The sequence below is a fragment of the Zalophus californianus genome, chromosome 8 (assembly GCF_009762305.2).
Source record: "Zalophus californianus isolate mZalCal1 chromosome 8, mZalCal1.pri.v2, whole genome shotgun sequence".
Lineage (NCBI taxonomy): Eukaryota > Metazoa > Chordata > Mammalia > Carnivora > Otariidae > Zalophus > Zalophus californianus.
In genome coordinates, this window is record NC_045602.1 from 99,046,726 (window position 1) to 99,066,168 (window position 19,443).

The following is a 19,443-nucleotide window of genomic DNA, read 5'->3' on the forward strand; positions in this document are numbered from 1 at the left end:
AGAAGCATGTGCTCCAAACAAAGACAGGGCTGATCCCTGAGAAACTGGAGTCATATCAGGGCTTACCTACCTACCCTTAGGGAGATTTCAAATATTCCTGAACTTGTTTATCATTTGATAAGATTTAACAAATTATTCCATGGCAATATCCATGGTTCAGAAATGGTTGTTCTGTACCAACAGGCTGTTCAGCTCTAACTGTAATCACATGGAAGTCTTAGGAGACTATAAGTGGTGCAGGTCAGCTAATAAAAGTCCCATCTGTTAACTCTCTCATCAAGCTTCTAATGAATTTGGGCATGACACTGTTCTGGGGGCAAGAAACAAAAGTTGACCAAACTATAGACCCTTGGATTCATAAAATATCTTGGTTTCATAGAAATATCAACAAGCGACTCTACATAAGTCATGTGAACAACAGCATGGGAGATACCATGGACTCAGGGCTGAAGAAATCAGAATTAGGCTATTGTGTGATTTGTAAGCATTGGAAAGAGATCTCTGATATAGTAGTCTATTTGCATTATTAGGGGAAAAATACAGGACGCTTTTGAAGATCGTAGTTATGAACTTGGAATCCTGAGTTAAAGTTCCAATTCTGCCATTTATTTGCTGTGTGGTCTTTAAAATTTTATTTACTTAATATTTCTAAGTCTCATTTTCCTCACTCATAAAATAGGAATGATTACAGTAACTACTGCATGGGATTATTGTATTAATTAAATCAGGTCATCCAAGTGAGGCACTGACACAAAGGAAGCACTCAATATCTCCATACACGGCCCCCTGGATAGGCCAAAGAGAAGTTTGCTTTTATTTGTAATGGAGCAGTGTGCTCCACGATTTTTGATCCTCAACAGTAGTCCTGTTGAATTCAGTGTGTAGAAGTACAAAATGCAGTGTAGAACAGAATTTGAATAAATCAATCTCTCTCTGTCTCACACACACACACACACACACACACACACACACACACACACACACACACACACACACATATAACCTCTGCTGTGTGCACTGTCAATGTTTCACATTTCCCTTGGCTCTATGCTGCTGGGTAAACCAACTGCTCTAAGAGATTCACAGGTAAGGTAGTGGTGAAGGGGGCAACTTAAATCCCATCCCTGCTACAGCACCCTCATGGAATCTCTTTAATTACACCTTTAATAAATCTACGAATACATTCCAGAGTATACATTTATCCCCGCCCTCTAAGGAAAACCATTTTCTGACTGTACTTAGAAAGTAGGGAATATGAATTTTCTTTTTCCTTTGCCTCCTGAGCAGAACGTGACTACTTGGGGGGCTCATTCACTGCTGGCAAATGGCCGTTTCCTGCCTCTAGACAGAAAGTCTTCAAAGAACTTATAAAAAAAAACAGTCAAAATCCTCTGTAGACATCCAATAACTTATAAAGAAAAGAATGTTTTGATGAGTTAGTGCAAATGAATCGGGGACATATGGATGCTATTTCCCTTGAGTTTAAATTTGTAAAGAGAAAAACTTCTTAAAAAAAAATGAACTCTGTAGATGTCACTGAACCCAGGGGAAAAACATATGAGATGATTACTCAACTTAATACATTCCTAAGTTGCCCTGTGCTTAGCTGAAGCACAGTCAGGTCATTTGTAGCTCAATTTGGACTGTCAAACACATAGCTCATCATGCTCTAATTGTTTTCAGAGTAAAATTCTGGACAGTAGAAGACATTAAGGTGGTTAGTATTTTCAACAATAAATTTTAGCATAGTTGTACGAATTCCTTGAAGAAAGTTAATTTTGTTAGTGGCAAGAGATTTTGGAAACATTGTGGGTGACACATATCTGCATATCCAGGAGACAATCCACAAGTGGGTGGTGTAAGCAGGCTCCCATGAAGGAAAACACGATACCAATCAGAAAATCATCTCTTGCAGCCATGCTAACTGGTGCCCTCATGCCCAGGGAGAACTAATTTGCTTCATGTGACAGAGTACTTTATTCTCAAAAGGTTTTTCAAGAACGAATATAATTCCACAAGATCCAAAAGATTAACCTGTTGGCTTTCTTTTACAATCTGACTACAGTAATTACTTATATAATGATTCAGTTGTATATGTTGATGACTTTTACTAATTTATTAAATATATCTTAGGCATGGATGCAACTGAGCACATATCCAGAGACAATGATTACAGGACACTGGAAATATATTAAGATGCTTTCTAAAAGAGAGAAACAGGCCCCTACTATATACAGGGTATCACAGAAGACTGATGAGCAACTCCCATGGATATTTCATGTGCGTTGAGGTTACATGTTATATGCAGACATCATTTAACTCATTATTTACCCATATCAAAGGGGATTATGGAGGTGAAGAAACAAATGCTTATCAGTAGGAAGGCTTTGGTGACCACCCTGGAAACTTCTAGACAAGGACAGCCCATCAAGGCTCCTGTTCCTCTGTTGAATGGCTGGTTATTGGTTGAAAGGGGTATTTACTCTTAGGGTTCTCACTCGGTAGGTCCTTTCCCACACTGAAGAGAATAAGTATGAGCTTGAACCTTAGTATGATCTAGCTGGAACAGATCCTTGAAAGTAACTGATCTAATCATCCTAAACCACCAGCTGGAGAAATTTTAAATTATAGGCTATTGTCCTCTCTGATATTCCAATGCAGTAGATTTAAGGTATGGTTCTGTTGTCTGATTCAATCATTTCCCAGGTGATTTTTCTCCTTATTTTACAGATGAGGAACAATCCCAGAATGGTTGTAACATCTCCTACAATCTCCTTAATTCCCAGGCTAGGGCCTTACCCACAAGTTCGGCAATGCCTTAGGGGAACTTTTCAGTCCAATAACAGGGCAAAAAAACAGCCCAGATGAAGGGAAGATCTGCTGGTTAGAGACAGCCAATGTTTATGTTGCAAAATAAATGTAGTTGAGTTATTCTTATGCCTCTAAAGTCAGCTCATAAAGTGAAAATTTTACAAGGGCAAAATTATTCTTTAAACTTCTTTAAAAAGGCCCTATGTTGAAACCTGAGGCATCTCTTAAGTCCCAGCAAAGCCCATTTTTTCCTCCAGATTTAATAGAAATTGCAGGAGTTTTTTTTTTTTTTTTAAGTTATCTCTGAGCAAAAGATGAAGTATTTGTCTAATATTTAGGAGCACTGTCAGAGAATCAGCAAGGGAAAAAGTTGTAATGTACTAGATCACACCAATGTAGAAAGAAGCTAAGAAACATGAGAATTTAGATGAAATGGGGGAAAAAGATGAGCTCATATGTCTTATCTCACACAAAGGTAGACTGCGACACTGAAAATAAATTGCATCATTTCAAATTTCTCTCCTTATCTGTATCTTTTCAAGAGGGCACATAATAGAAGCTCTATGTACAGATAGCACCTCCCCACCACTGAACATCACTAGCCCAGGTGCCCATCGGGTCACATGCCAGGTGGTTGTACCTTTGCTGCACAGCCAAGTCTTAAGGTCAATACCTCAGGATCCACCTGAAGCTCCCACTTCCTTGCCTAAGACGTTCAGATGTGAACACTTCATTCTGACCAGGTTCTCGTCACTTGGATTCGCCACGGGTTTAGGGAAATACAAATCCTCCAAGTCCTTCTAGTCCTGCTTCATATAAAGGAACGGTCTCTTCACTAATTGTGGAGGCTGCCTGGCATGGCACGAAGGCACGAAAGCTTTTCTCTCAACTTCTTGTCAAGTTCCCGTATGATGGGACTTCCAAGGAGTTCAGGAATAGACATGAGTAGAATGTGATCTGATTGAGAGAGCCACGTTACAAGTCCTTCTCTCAGTGGGCTCACACTCCAGCTCCTCCAATTCAGCTTTTACCCATAATTAAATTGATGTTGTATGTCCAAACTCCTGTCAGGCTTTTTCTAGCATGTTTTCTGTTGAAGAGCCAAAAGATTGGGTAAATGATAACTTTGCCAGACCTACTCATGTTTCTTACCATGGGAAGTAGGAGTGTCATTATCAAAGGCGGTCTGGTTTCCATAGAGGCCACCTCCATGCCCAAATGTATTGGGAGAAACAGGGAAAAGGCCACTACACTCTGGCCACAGCTTCCATCGAAAACAGAGGCCTGGCTGAGACCATTGCCTCTTACAGGCAAATCATTTAATTCCACTAGAATGAGAAAATGCCGTTTTGTTCTTCCCTAAGTTGAGCTAGATGGCAGTGGAAAGACTACTGATTTTCCATTCAATCACAGCAGCACTTGTGCCCTACTCAGTTAAAGTGGAGGATAAGACAAAGGCTATTTTGCTTTCAGCTATAGAATATCCTTCAGTAGACCTCTCAGTGTCATTTTTATCCCTGTGTCAGATGTGGATCCAACCACATGCTCAGAGGTTTATTTTCTATTTATAAAAATGTCACATCATTTGGATAATCAGCAGATTTAATTTCATAAGCAGTTTTAAAGGTTGGCTATTTTGAAACCACCATATAATCCAAATCATTTACAGAAAAGCAACATGGGGGCCCTCCTCCTCCTACATAATATGAGTCAAAGTTGTTAATATTTACTCCAATGATACACCCATATAGAAGCTGGGGATCATCTTAAAGACATCAAGGCAGCATATGCAAATGCTGCTTGAACTCTGGTATGTTACCTGGAGGGCCTAGAACAACTTTTAAACAACTATTCTGTGCTACTTATTCTTGGCTTTTATTCAGCACTGGCTCTATTAAAAACTTATTTCCTACCTTCAGGTTAGACTGAAGAAATAGTAGGATATAGCAGTTAGGTAGTTAGTAAGTAAATAAATAAATAGGCAAAATTTTGATTTGCCCCTGCATGAAAATATATATTGAAAGGATGAATTTTTAAAAGAGCTATTACTCACTTTCCTATTAAGAACAGTGACTCCAAATTATTTTTTCTAACCCAACATATTTGAAGGAACTGGAATACTTCCTTCAAAAGCAGTGATTCAACATAGGGTTCTCTGAAAAAGAACTACTTAAAACATGTAGTTTGGGCAGGGAAACGGCCTCCAAATGATTCTCAACCCTCTCTTTCCTCTAGTTGAGAATTATTAGCTTGAGTTGTTAAAACTAAAAATGGGAGGTCATTCTGTTCTGCTAAAATATAATATTTTGCCTTAGTTCTGATTCTTCACTCAAGCCAGCAGACAGGCTTTATGACTTCGCCAACTGCCCAGCAATCAGTGACATCTTCAGCAAAATATCCTCCTAAAGCAGAGCCCTCCCTCCTCCACAAGATTGCAGAGAACATGGCCACTGGGGGCTCCTGTGCCCCAAATCTCTCCAGATCACCACCAAAGTAGCCTTACTTTTCCTTGTCCAACTCCAGCTTGCAAAAATGTCCCAGAGAAAGACGATAATCAGCCTACTTCAGGTTCCATGCCCACAAATGTATTTCAAAAGGCTAAGTTTGGGTAAGATATCCAATTTTGGAGTAGTCACCCCTGACCACAGAAACGGAATTATAAGAACAAGAAAATGCCCAGTTAGTTGACCTCAGGAATTTCCTTTTCCTTGAACTTCAACACCACATATATAAAATTTAAGATCAAAATACCTACCTTGAAAAAAGTTTTGTGAAGATATAATAGGATGTGTTACAGAAACAGGTAATAGTGTGTGTCCCAAACACAGCCCATGGGACACATCAGGAGCCAGAAAAATACTGCCTTTCCTTCTCTCTGTAGCTATTTCACATACTTACTCTACATCTCCTAGAATTCTTTCTAGAGTCCCACATACGAATTTTCCACACCTATTTAAACAATACCCCCACCAAGACAGAGTATATTTATCTGAAAGTAATGGGACCATAATGGACACTGTGCTGGGCTAAGGATGGCTGGCAGAGGAGGACATTTGTCGATTATGTGTCAGTACAGAAGTCAACAAGCCACCCTGAACTACATGGGACTGTAGGTTGATGTCACTAGGGCACCCTGGGACCTTGATTATCCAGACATGCCCTGCTGGAAGAAAAAAATCATTAGACTTTACAGAGCTCTTTACACAAAGTAAGACTAGGGAAAATGTACTTGGGCAACATTACCTCAATGCCTAAAAGTTTTTGATGAAAACCCTCTGTACCCCAAGCATACTGGCTAACTGGAAGTGGGCTCACTAACTAAAGCAGCAAAATGTATATTGTATCATATATTTTGCTTTTTATTGCTGTGAATGGGGTTATGAAGGCAATAGCAAGGGTTTCTAATTTCTGACTCTAAGAACTGGGGCAGGCCTGTTGTAGATGCTAAAGCACTGTAGGGATGGAGAGGTAAGTGGATTTGCCCACCTGGCAAGCTCTAATGTGGGGTGATCTATTGTGACACCAAGGTCTTGCACACTCCACCGTGAAAGGCAGATGCTTCCTTGGGGCATGACTTTGACTCTAACAATGCGGACTGGGAATCATATGATACGGAGATAAAACTCACTTCTGACTACTGATCTAACTGCTTGGGGCAAATCTCCTCAAAGACCATCTGCGAATGGGAAAGTAGTGTGTGTGTGTGTGTGTGTGTGTGTGTGTGTGTAAGAGATGGAGGGGAAAAAGGGTGGGGAAGAAAGAAGGAGGGCAAGAAGGGAAGGAGGAAGGCAGGAATATAAATTGATGGGATGGAAAGAGAAAACAAACTGCAAGTCATCGGGGTTTTGAAGAGCGAAAAGGAGCATGGCATATGTGCAAAGTCTGGGAATAATTTTCTTCAATTATGTCACAGCCAATGAGCATCATGGTTTCCACCTGAAGATCATGCTTGGGCTAGTCAAAGGATACATTTTTATAGCAGCATATTAGGATGATGATTATTATTACCATAGCCACATTCTTACACAGAACCTGAATATTTTAAAATGGAATTTATTTTTCCAAACACACATATTTTAACATTTTTTTACACCAACAACTAAGACCAGCATACATACCTAAATAATGTTTTAGAGACATAAAAAGACATTCCCCAGGGAAAACACTGAGCACTTCATTTGCTGCTTTCAGATCTCTCTGGATGTTAACCACACCCCCGCGTTGTGTAGAACTGAAGGATGGTATGTTATGTGCATTGCATTTCTGTAAAGAATCGACCACAAGAATTGAAACTTGGGGTGAGGGATGTAATTTTCTCATTAGAAATGGAAACATCATTTCATGTTTTATTTAAGTCCCCCTTTGAAGAAAGATCCTAAGGTGTTCTGTGTCAGTGACATAAGGCAGGCCCCACACTGGGTTTTTTTGGTGGTCCATAATGTGATTCTGAAATAAAAGTGACAATTTTTAACACTGCATATGTTCAAAGACCTCTGCCAAGAAGGGGAAAAAATAGTCTTGGCACCAGAACTAAAGTGTGACGGTTCCTTTGTGATCTGTGATGAGAAAACAAGTGGCCATGTCCCTGATCTTGTCGCATTAGCACGAGAATAGCCTATGAACCTTTCCAGAGGCTGAATGTGCACTTCTTCAAGGGATTCCCAATTCTGTTTTCTGGGGTAGATGAATCGGTTTACCTTTTTCACTACTTTGTGGCTGTTTGTCGGAATGTTGGAAGGCAGGGGAGGGCGGCAGTATAGCTGCTTCTACTCAGTAGAAACCAGTATCTTTACTTCTTAAAGGTCACCAACTATGTGCTGAAAACTAATTTTTGTTTTCTTTTTTTTTTATGACACAGTGTTTGCTTATTTATTTTTAAAATTGTTTTATTTGACTACAGTTGGCACACTATGTGACATTAGTTTCAGGTGTACAACATAATGATTCAGCTTCTCTTTATGTTACGCTGTGCTCACCACGAGTGTGGCTACCATCTGCCACCATAAGATGCTATTACAACATCACTGACTGTATTTCCTCTGTTTGCCTTTGGTTCTTGTGACTTGTTCATTCTGTAACTGGAAGCCTGTACCTCCCATTCCCCTTCACCCATCTTGCCTATTCCCTTACCCCCTTCCCTCTGGCAACCATCAGTTTGTTCTCTGTATTTATAGGTCTGATTCTGCTTTTTGTTTATTTATTCATTTGTTTTGTTTCTTAGGTTCCACATATAGTGAAATCGTATGGTATCTGTCTTTCTCAGTCTGACTTATTTCACTTAGCTTAAACTCTAGGTCCATCATATTGTCACAAATGGCAAGATCTCAGCCTTTTTTTGGCTGTGTAATATTCTCATATATATATATATATGATATAATAAATCCTATATAATATAATATATCCTATATAATATATATTCTATATATAATATCTATATATCTATATATTTCACATCTTCTTTATCCATTTATCTATTGATGGACACTTGGGTCTCTTCCATACCTTGGTTATTATAAATAATGCTACAATAGACATAGAGATGCATATACCTTTTCAAATTACTGTTTTTGTTTTCTTTGGATAAATACCCTGTAGTAGAATTATTGGATCATATGGTATTCTATTTTTATTTTTTTGAGGAATCTCCATGTTGTTTTCCACAGTGACTATACCAATTTATACTCCTACCAACAGTGCACAAGGGTTCCTTTTTTTTTTCTACATCCTTGCCAATAGTTTTTCCTGTGTTTTTGATTTTAGCCATTCTGACAGGTGTGAGGTGATATCTCATTGTGATTTTGATTTGTATTTCCCTGATGAGTAGTGATGTTGATCATTTTTTCACATGTTTTTGGCCCTTTGTATGTCTTCTTTGGAAAAATGTCTATTGAGGTCCTCTGTCCATTTTTAATCGGATTATTTGTAGGATTTTTTTGGTGGTGAGTTGTGTAAGTTCTTTATATATTTTGTATATTAACCCCTTATCGGATATATCATTTGCAAATATCTTCTCCCTATCAGTAGATTGCCTTTTTGTTTTGTTGGTCATTTCCTTCACTATGTGAAAGCTTTTTATTTTGATATAGTCTCAATAGTTTATTTTTGTTTTTGTTTCCTTTGCCTTAGGAGACAAATCTAGAAAAATGTTGCTATAGCTAACATCAAAGAAATTACTGCTGTGTTCTCTTCTAGGGATTTTATGGTTTCAGGTCTCACTTTAGATCTTTCGCCCATTTTGAGTTTATTTTTGTGTCTGGTGTTAGAAAGTGATCCAGTTTCATTCTTTTGCATCTAGCTGTCCAGTTTTCCCAGAACTGTTTATTTAAAAGACAGTCTTTTCCCCATTGTATAGTCTTTTCTCCTTTGTCATAGATTAACTGACCGTATAAGTGTGGGCTTATTTCTGGACTCTGTTCTGTTCCACTGATCTATGTGTCTATTTTTGTGCCAGTACCATACTACCTTGATTACTACCGCTTTGTAAGATATCTTGAAATCTGGAATTGTGATACCTCCAGGTTTGCTCTTCTTTCTCAGATTGCTTAGTTTAAGACAAGTTTTGTTCTCTGGCTACTATCTGTTGACCTTGACGTCTAGAGCTCACAGGGTAAGGTCTGGGACCATGGCTTGCAATGAGTTGTACAGTAGGATATCTGCCTCAGTGGACCACTGCCACATACACACAGCATCTCATGATGCCCTGACATATCTGTAGGCACAATACTTCAAATGATAAACAGCAATACCACAGGTGTCAAGTTTCCCTCGGAAGGCACAGCATTAACAATTTCAATGACAAGTAGATGATATTTAATATTTTGAATAACAATCTGTTTGTGCTAAAAGCACAGTTAAAAAATATTATATGTTAGGCAGAGGCCCAAACTCTGCATTAAATGAGAAAAAATTTTCACCTCCCTCCTACAGAGAAGAAAACTGATTTTGGTTTTGAAAATGCAGAGCTAGGGTTATTCCTTGCCAATGATATCTAAGTCACACCAGGTGCCCACTCAGGGCCTTCAAAGATGAACCAAAGACTCCTCCATTGAATTGTTCCCACCGCAGAACAAAAGGGTCTGCTTGTGGAGGAGGGGGCTGTCAGCAGGTGGAGGGAGATGAGGAACTTCCCATGGAGTGGTTGAATGGTAAAGATTTCTGGGCAATACCATCTTCAAAGATCTGCAGAGATACAGCTGGGGCCTGGTCTTAGGTGAACCACAGCCTCCCCTCTGTAGGTCTATACATGTCACAGTTTTAATTAGAGCCTCTCAGAATGCTATGCTTCTGCCCATCTCTCCGCTGCTTTATAACTGTTGGGGATAACGGGTGTTCAGGTTTCTGCCATGCTCCAACTGATTAGTACTTCAGTGTTTCCACATTTAAAAGTACCCAGAAATTCACTCATCTTCCATCTCGGAAACTTCATCTTAGATGCCTTACCCCCAAAGACGACTTCTTGGAAGACTTAACACAGGTGCTCTGTGCTGCAGGATGCTTGCTCCTTTGGGGCATTTGAAATCACTGAACCTGACCTCCATAATGGGGAAATACCTCATATAATATCAGGACATTTGTAGCTTTTAGAGGGGAAAGACATCCTGTTCTTCTTCTACTTTCTATGGAAAGATTACAAATATGTACATTGCCCCAGAGACCAATAGTCAGATGCTATATGAGTCTCTGGGGTGGGACAATAGAATAGGCCCTGTAAAAACATTTCTTAGGCTAACTTATAGATATGAAAGGGGTGCCTCAGAGCTGCGGAGTGGGAAAATCACTATTTCACAAGGAATGATATTTTTAGACTGCATGAAAAATGAGGAATGCGTGAAACTGCAGATGATAACATGGAGCAGCCACCCCAAGTTGAGAGTCTGGGCTGCATTTCTGCTGCTCATTTCCATAACGACTGCTTATTTTGCTCGCTTGTCCCTGTAATAAAGTTTCTACTTGAGAAAAATGGGTACTTATGGAAAGGTTATCATGCCACATGCTGTCATTTGTTTTATAGTGAAGTCTGATATTCTTTTCATTTGATTTTCTGAACTCAGAATATCTTAATTCTTAATTTTACCAAAAATGCCGGTGGGGTAATCTTCATCCCTTGCCTACCTCCCACTTGATCCCCGGGTCTCTCTGCCACATGCCTTATCTCTTCAGTCATGATTTCCATTTCTTTGTATTTCGGTTTTGTAAGATAATTCAACTCTCTGGTTTTCTGAGAACAGTAATTCAAGTCTTGGCAGGGAATATTCTTTTTTGTTTTGCAATTTTTCAATAAGAAGTCATTGTTTCTTAGTCCTGGTAAGTCATTTTTGTGCCCCAATTACATCCTCTTGAGGATTCTCCTTTTTTCATTAAAGCACTGCTCTATCTCTTCCTCTAGAGCTGCTGCAGTCAGAGCCAACTGTACTCTTTGTTCAGCTGGGCTCCCTCAGGTCCCTGAGTCCCCCTAAATATGTGGTGATAGCAGCATCCTCACAGTTCATACTTTGGGTAAATGAAACAAGTCAATGGTGGATGACAGAACATATTTTCCCTAGTCATGTCTGTTGGGCCCAAGTGCTCCAGAGAAGCCTCTCTGAATGTGGAAATGTCCAGCCACACAAACTGGGATGATTTGTGTAATTAAATAGAACCAAATCAACTATTACTGGAAAAAAATAGAAGTGTCCTTTCCTGATGGTTTAGAAATCAAAGGGTAAATAAATGGTGAAATGTGAAGGCTCACTAATCACATGAAAACGCTAATTATCAAAAATAAAAAATCATGAAGTTTGAATTGCATACTTATCTGACTGAGAGAAGTATGGCCACTGATAGAAGTCACATTTACATGGATTCCCTATTTTTTAAAAGGAAAATTTTAGGGGACATAACCAGCTGAAAGATCCAGAAGATGCAACTTTGCCCACCAACTTCAACCCCGGACTTGCCTTAAGCAGGGCTCAATGACTCATGAGTGGGTCCCAGTCATCATGGGGCCATATTAAGCAGGTAAACTGGTAGTGAAGATAATGTGAAAAAAAAAAAAAATCAATGAAACCGAGATATGAGAGAGATTGAGGGAGAATGTAAATGAACTCCCTTGCTTCTTATTGGATTTATAGTTTGCAATTCTGGTCACTCATGAGATCCTGCTCTAGTTCTAGCTCTTGAATTTCAAGACTTTTTTTTTTTTTAATAGTTCACTTACACAATATATCTTCCTTATATAATTTAGCTTGAATGTTTTTCTATTTCTTGCAGCTAATCTCAAACAAGACCCAAACCCAAGTTAAAGTTATGATAATCTGATCAATTTTACCATGTCCTTCTGACTTTTTTTTCTGAGCTTTAGGCTCAAGTAACCAGCTTTCTATTGGAAACCTTCACTGTATATCTAAGATCATCTCAGGTTTAACTCTGCAATGCAATTATTGTTTTCTTTCTGTTTATCATCTAAACATGTTCCTCTACCAAATTTCTCAGTAAATGCACCAATATTTACTCAGGGGCTCAGGTCAAAACCTAGATGTTATTTTTGACTCTCCCATTTTTCCCATATACCACATCTGATTTACAGCTATGATAGACATTACTACTGTTCATTGATATCCAGTTGCCTCTCTTCTGAACATATGAGAGAATTGCATTTCCTTATATCCTGGGTGCCTTGTTCTGGACAGTAAAATGACAGAGAAAAAAGTTATATGCATCATTCCTTTGTAGAAGCATTTAAGAACTATTACTTGATTGTCTGTCTTTTCCTGTCATGTGATAGATGATATTTTACATGGTAGAGTGTCTGTCACAGCCTGGGTTCCTGACTAAGCCAAAGTCCTTTGCTGACTCAAGACATATAAATAGTGTGAGCAAAAAATAAACCTTTGCTGTTTTATGGCACTAAGATTTGTAAGTTGTTTGTAACTGCAGCATGAGCAAGCCTACTCTAAAACAATCCCCAAGTCCTGCTGGCTCTATTGTAAAAAAAAAAAAATTTCCAAACCTGATGCTGTTACCTCCTTTTCTACCATTGCTGTACTTCAAAGAATCCTCATTTCTTGCCTAGATTTACTGCAGAATTCTCTTCACCAGTCTTCCTTTTCCTATTCTGAGTTCTCTCAAGTCCCTTTTCCAAGCAGCAGCCAGCCTTTTGTCATTTTAAAGGTGAATCTCATCATGCCACTCCCTGCCCCAAACTCTTAACAACTTCCCACTAGACTTAGAATAAAAGTCCAAGTTTCTCCATGAATCACAACATTGATCTAAGCCTTACCTATTTGTCGAATTCGTTTCCTGCCGTTCTTTTATGTCTCTAATCCAACTGCATTGTCTCTTACCATTAATTGCAAACAGTAAACTCATTTTCCCAACAGGGTTCTCTTGCTGTTCCCTCTGTGTGGAATGTTCTACCTCAAGACCTTTTTGTAGTTGGCTTACCCCTTCCCATCATACAAATCTTTGTCCCAAGATTATATCCTCAGAGCCCTTTCTAAATCATGTAAAACCACATCCTCCAATACTTCACTATCAAGTTACCCTGTTTTACTTTGTCTTTGAACTATCTTATCTCTTTATTTGTTGATGTCTCTTTTCCTAGACTATGAATATCATAAGAAGAGGATTTTGTTTTTCAGCATTCTATCCCTCATATCTAGAAAAGTTTTGATATTTGCTATTTGATAAATATTTGTCAAATGAGTGAATTAATGAATAACTTAAACAATGAGAATGTCAAAGTTATACTCCAGTGAAGAGACAACTGACTGAGAATACTCTTTCGTAAGTGCCTAACCTACTTTGCTTGTTTTTTAACAGAGCAAAAAATAAATCAAAATATTGCAAAATAATAAATTTGTATAGCTTTTATCTATGCCCTACCACTTACAATTCATTTATTAAGTAAAACCTGACTTGTTCAAATTAACTTGTTTAAATTAACCATTGCATGTTGAAACAAGAAGGCTTTTAAAAAAGAATTAGCACAGGACATGTTTAAAGTCACAGTGGCAATAACTGAGTTGTGTTCCTCAATCCAAAATACCTAAATTTTTATACAATAGACCCAAGAAATGAGCAAGAAAAAGGTATGAAAGCAAAAGAACAGACTCAAAGACAGAATGAGCTAACAAGGAAATCAGGGAACCAACCATTACGTGGGAAACACTAAGTTAACACATTTCTATGGAAAATAACCTTCTGAATAGTTTAATTAGAGAAAATCCATCAGTAGGATTTGGCAATGAGCTATAAATACAACCAACATGTTTGCTCTTCATAATCATCTCCGTGATGATTTTTGGGTGGATGTGTGTACTTCCCTCACATGCCAACAGGACACATGTACATCTATCAGTAGGGAATACCCTTGGATTATTATCTTAATGGAAATAATGGGTTTACACCAATATACTAGCTCCATTATCAACTTTCATTCATGAAACACTCTCTGTTTTTGCTAAGCAGATGGTCCAGGTAAGGAGATTTTACTGTAACCAAGAGATACACTAAAAATACCAAGGTCAAAGGGACTAAAACTTCTCTCCCTGGCCTCAGGACCCCTCCAAGGATGAATAGCTATTGGAGTCAGGAGGACAGAGTCAGACTCTTGGCTTGTGACTCTCAAGTCCTGAGGATGTCATTTAACCTTTTGATTCTAGATGAAAATAAGGATAACAATACCTAGACATTTCATGAGATTGTTGTGAAAATAATACGTGTCAAAGACATGTTTTGTAAACTGGCTATTTTAACCTTTTTTTTTTAATTCTGGGGTTTTTTTTGAGGTTATTATGGTCATCCTCTAAATTGAAGTTATATATACAACTTTCATAGTAAGAGGAGAAGAAAGAACAAGCACTGAAATGGATATGTTTGGCCATGTGGTCTTTACTCCTACTGGAGATTAGTAATTTCTGTATCTACATAATAAATGTTGAAATTATAACAATTAGCAGAAAATGACATTACTGTTTCTTTAAACACACAAAGGCACCAAGAGCTACTCCCATATTATAGCAAAATCCCATAGTCTGTTTCCATAACCAAACATTGCCTAATAATCTTTGTCCTACCCAGGAAGAAAGCTAAATTCATGGTATATCATAAATGGACCAATATTCTTTATAGCACTCACGTGAATATCTGAGGAGAATAACAAAATCGGAAGAAAAACACAAAAGGCTGTGCATTGTATGAAACCTATTTGTTGTTACAATAGGTTAGTTGCCAAAACTCTGAAATCTAACCTCCACAGTGTCTTATTGTGTTGCTTTGTTAGCTTGAGTAATTCTCCTGTTCATCACTAAACATATCCTAAATATTTTATTAAATAAGCAGAATAGGAGGCATGGTGAAAAGTCTGAGAGAAGCATTTAGTTTCATAAAAAATCCTGATCATCAGGATTTAGCTATCAATTATCCAGGCCTACTCTAATCTCACACTCAGAAGTTACTTTATGGAAATGATTAATTATAAATAAAGAGACCTCAGGATACCAAAAAATGACCATGTCAACAAAGATAACGCTTTAAGGAAAAGAGCATTGGACAATCCCTTAATCTTAATGAAATCCATCCTATTCTCTTTTACACACAAAACTCATACTATCCAAAGATGTAAAAATGAGATCATGACTAAGTGAATCTTATCACTCTGCCTACCTTCACCACCAAAACCAATCAACATAATCCCTTCAGTCAATTAATTACAGGAAAATATTCAATCACCCGTATAACCCCAATGAAGCATGGTCAGCAAGCTTCAGCTCAATGATTATGTTTACTTGATATTTATGGATATATTTTCTGGTTTTTTGAAATTGCAGATCAAATGATGCCATCTTAAATGTTTGCTAATTATGTTGTTCCTCCTACCTCGTGATGGTTCTTGGCCAGCCATTCCTTAATGGTGCTGAGGGCAATGACAGAAGCAGGCTCATTTGGAAAACCTACATGAAGAGCAGAATAAAACAAATTAACAAAGAAAGATGAAGGCAAGAGAGAATTCAATCATGGTATGACACTAATTTTTTCTCATTTAAACAGTATTCACTTCAACCAATTACTACTAAGCAAGGCAGGCCTTAGTAAGGTATACAAGGATGTGAAGCCTATGATCATACATACAAGGCATTAAGGGGGCCAGTCATATATCAGTCTAGTGCTAACAAGCAATGAAGGATTTAACTGTCTCTTCAATTCTACAACAGAATCAATTAAAAATGTATTTACATTTGCTTAATAGTTTTCAAGGTACTTTCATACAATATTCTCATAAGAGGTACTCAGATTAAGGTTTATTACCCTCAATTTACAAACCAAGTTAAATATGGCCTCAGAATATATGCGTTGACCCAGGGTCATAAGGCCAGCAGTACTCCATCAATGAATTGACAGAAGACAGGGCAAGCAACTTGTAGAACAGCCATACAACGAATAGTTATTATCAGAATTCAAAGAAGGCAATGCCTGCTCCATTTAGGGCCATCAGAAATTATGTTTAAGACTACATGAACTGACCTGGTTTTGCACTACAGATTTCATTTTCAAAGGACAGGAAGAATGATATTTATACTATGTCCTAGTGAGCAGAGGCACACATAATCATAATTCCCAAAACTCATCTAGAATATCCCCTTAGTTTATGTAATCCAAACATATTCCTAAACTTGCAAATCATCAGACATTCTGCCAATAAAGATGACTGTATGTGAAGAAATAACCTTACAAATTATGTATTTATAGGGCAGAAAGAAGAAGAGATGGGAGTGACTATTCCTTTGAAACTACTCTCTTTAAGCTCACCACTGGCTTCCTAATCACCAAATTCCATACAGGCAAACACTCTTTCAATCAGTCTTCATCTTTTCTGTATTAGATGTGTTTGACTAGTTTTCCATGTTTCATTATCCTGGATTTTCTTTTTTTTATTATTTTTTTTACTATTTTAAAGTAATAATGCAGTGGTTTTTGATATGTCCATAAAGTTGTGCAACCAATACTACTAACTACAGAATATTTTCATCATTCCCCCAAAGACTCTGCACCCATTAACAGTCACTCCACAGTCTCCCTCTACCCCAGCCCCTGACAACTATGAATCTACTTTTTGTCTCTATAGATTTGCAAATTTTCCTCCTGGATTTTTCAACATTGCCTTCTTCTATGTTTCCTCCTACCTATTTGACCATCCATTAAATGTATGCCATTCCCAAACTCCAAATTCGGCCTTCTTCCTCCTGTATACTCTGTGGGAGCCAGCTGCAGCATCATCCACTGACATGCCTTCTAATCAGGAGGCTCCTGCAACATTGTGCTGTACAGATGCAGGGAGAGGTATTACTGAAATGAGGACATCTGGGATTTTAAAGGCCCAGTTTTATTGGAAGGCAAATACATATTCCAGTAGTTCATATGAAAGGTTTAAATCTCATTAGACTTTCAGAGAAAATGGTGAGAGAGGATGAACAAGAGAGAGGAGCTGTTTGTCCCCACTTCCTAGAATAAATGTTGCTTTTCTGATTAGGTTTCTACACACTTCATAAGAGAATGCATTAGGAAAGGGAACAAAATAAAGCAGGGCCAAGCTGCACTTGACCACAGGGAAAATGTGCACGACTTCCCAAACCTTGTAAATTCATCTGTGACATTTGGGATTATGGATTTGTTTTGTACTGTTTCATCCCATTTATTTTTTCCTTAAATGAAGGATTCAAAATGTAAAACCCCTAAAATAAACCTGTTAATTAGCTAATTAAGCAAATTATTACTGAACCAGAAAAGAAAAGATACATAGACATGTTTAATGAGTCCCTGTCCTCTAAAGCCCAAAGTTGGAGGGAGGAAATCTGTAAGAGGCAAGCATGACAAGTGCATCAGGGCTGTGGGGACACAGATGATGGGAACTAAGCAAGAAAGAGGAGGCCTTCTAGGAAACCATAGAATGTTTTGGAAAGAACAACAAAACAGGAGCTGAGGAGACACTGTCTTCAGAAGTAAGCTGTGAGCAACTAGGAATTAGTGGAAGAAGTCAGGGGAAGTGAAGGGAGAAGTTCTTATGGACTGCAAAGAAAAAGCAGGAGGCCAGGATGGGCATTTGTGGTTAGGGGTTAACAGCAGGGGGCTTTTCCAGTCCACATTTTCCTGAAGTTTAACATCTACATTTGTCATCAACTGGATACCTCCCCTTGATGCACTCAAGAACTAGAAATGTAACATATATTCTTCCACAAAATGAACTTCTTCCTGATTTTCTGGTTTCTGCCTATGGCTTTATCTCTCTCCTAGTCACTTAAGTATTTGATTTGCTTTCCTGGCTGGTAACTGAGTCCTCTGAAATATTGTATACCACCCATTCCTTCCCCTCTTTGCCCACTGATCTCATTCAAAGCCCACTCAGCCCTCACCCTGATAACTGTAGTTGACTCATAATTGTGCTCCTTTGGTCTTCTCCCTTTCTCCAATCTGTCCACCACACCACTTCCAAGCGACCCTTCCTAAGGTATAGTTACAACTTTATACAAAACAATACCAGTCTTGCTAATGCTCCAGTTCCTACAGAGGAAATTTAGCACCTTAGCCTGGCATGAGACACCACAAGGGGCCTTCCTTAGACTTGTATCTTAGCTTTCCCTTTTTATTCTCCTCCCATGGAATTCGTCTCCAACTTCTTGATATGTTTAAGATGTACTTAAATCATAAGATTATAGGGCTATATAAACCTAATAAAATACTGCAATCATGCCCAGTTGCAATGGCCAACAGCATTAACCTTTAGAAGATGTAATTCCCCACAGAGAAATTATACAAGTTCTTATGGAACCACAGCAATTATGGTCAATTCTCAATTATTTGTGACCTCCAGGTCACTTTCCCACATTTATCAAAACCTCTGGCACTGAGTTATGGTTTTCATTTCCACCTCAAGCCTTGCCATAATCACGAGTGATTTCAGTGTCCAATAAGATGACCCACCCAACACGTGGCCTGCCAGTTCCTTGACTTGGTCATTTATTTATTTTTTTGTTTTGTTAACACATAATGTATTATTTGTTTCAGGGTTACAGGTCTGTGAATCCTCAGTCTTACACAATTCACAGGGCTCACCATAGCACATACCCTCGCTCAATGTCCATCACCCAGCCACCCCATCCCTCCCACCCACCTCTACTCTAGCAACCCTCAGTTTGTTTCCTGAGATTGAGAGTCTCTTATGGTTTGTCTCCCTCTCTGATTTCATCTTGTTCCATTTTTTCCTCTCTTCCTCTATGATGCTCTGCCTTGTTTCCCAAACTCCACATATCAGTGAGATCATACGATTGTCTTTCTCTGATTGACTTATTCCACTTAGCATAATACCCTCTAGTTCCATCCATGTTGTTGCAAATGGAAAGATTTCATTTTTCGATGGCTGCATAATATTCCATTATATATATATATATATATATTATATATATATATATATATATATATATATATATATATATATAATATATGCCCCACATCTTCTTTATCCATTCATCTGTCGATGGACATCTTGGCTCTTTCCATAGTTTGGCTTTTGTGGACATGGCTGCTATAAATATTGGGATGCACATGCCCCTTCAGATCACTACATTTGTGTCTTTGGGGTAAATTCCCAGTAGTGCA

General features: G+C 38.3%; 1 protein-coding gene across 3 annotated transcripts in view; it reads right to left on the minus strand.

Annotated features, from left to right (window-relative positions):
* The window catches only part of MACROD2 (mono-ADP ribosylhydrolase 2), a 2,068,343-nt gene that overhangs the window by 527,081 nt on the left and 1,521,819 nt on the right, over positions 1–19,443 (minus strand). For all 3 annotated transcript variants that reach the window (XM_027621583.1, XM_027621584.1, XM_027621585.1), the window contains exon 8: positions 15,670–15,743. In XM_027621583.1, coding sequence (XP_027477384.1) covers positions 15,670–15,743 — 74 coding nt within the window. The remainder of the gene's footprint in view (positions 1–15,669; positions 15,744–19,443) is intronic.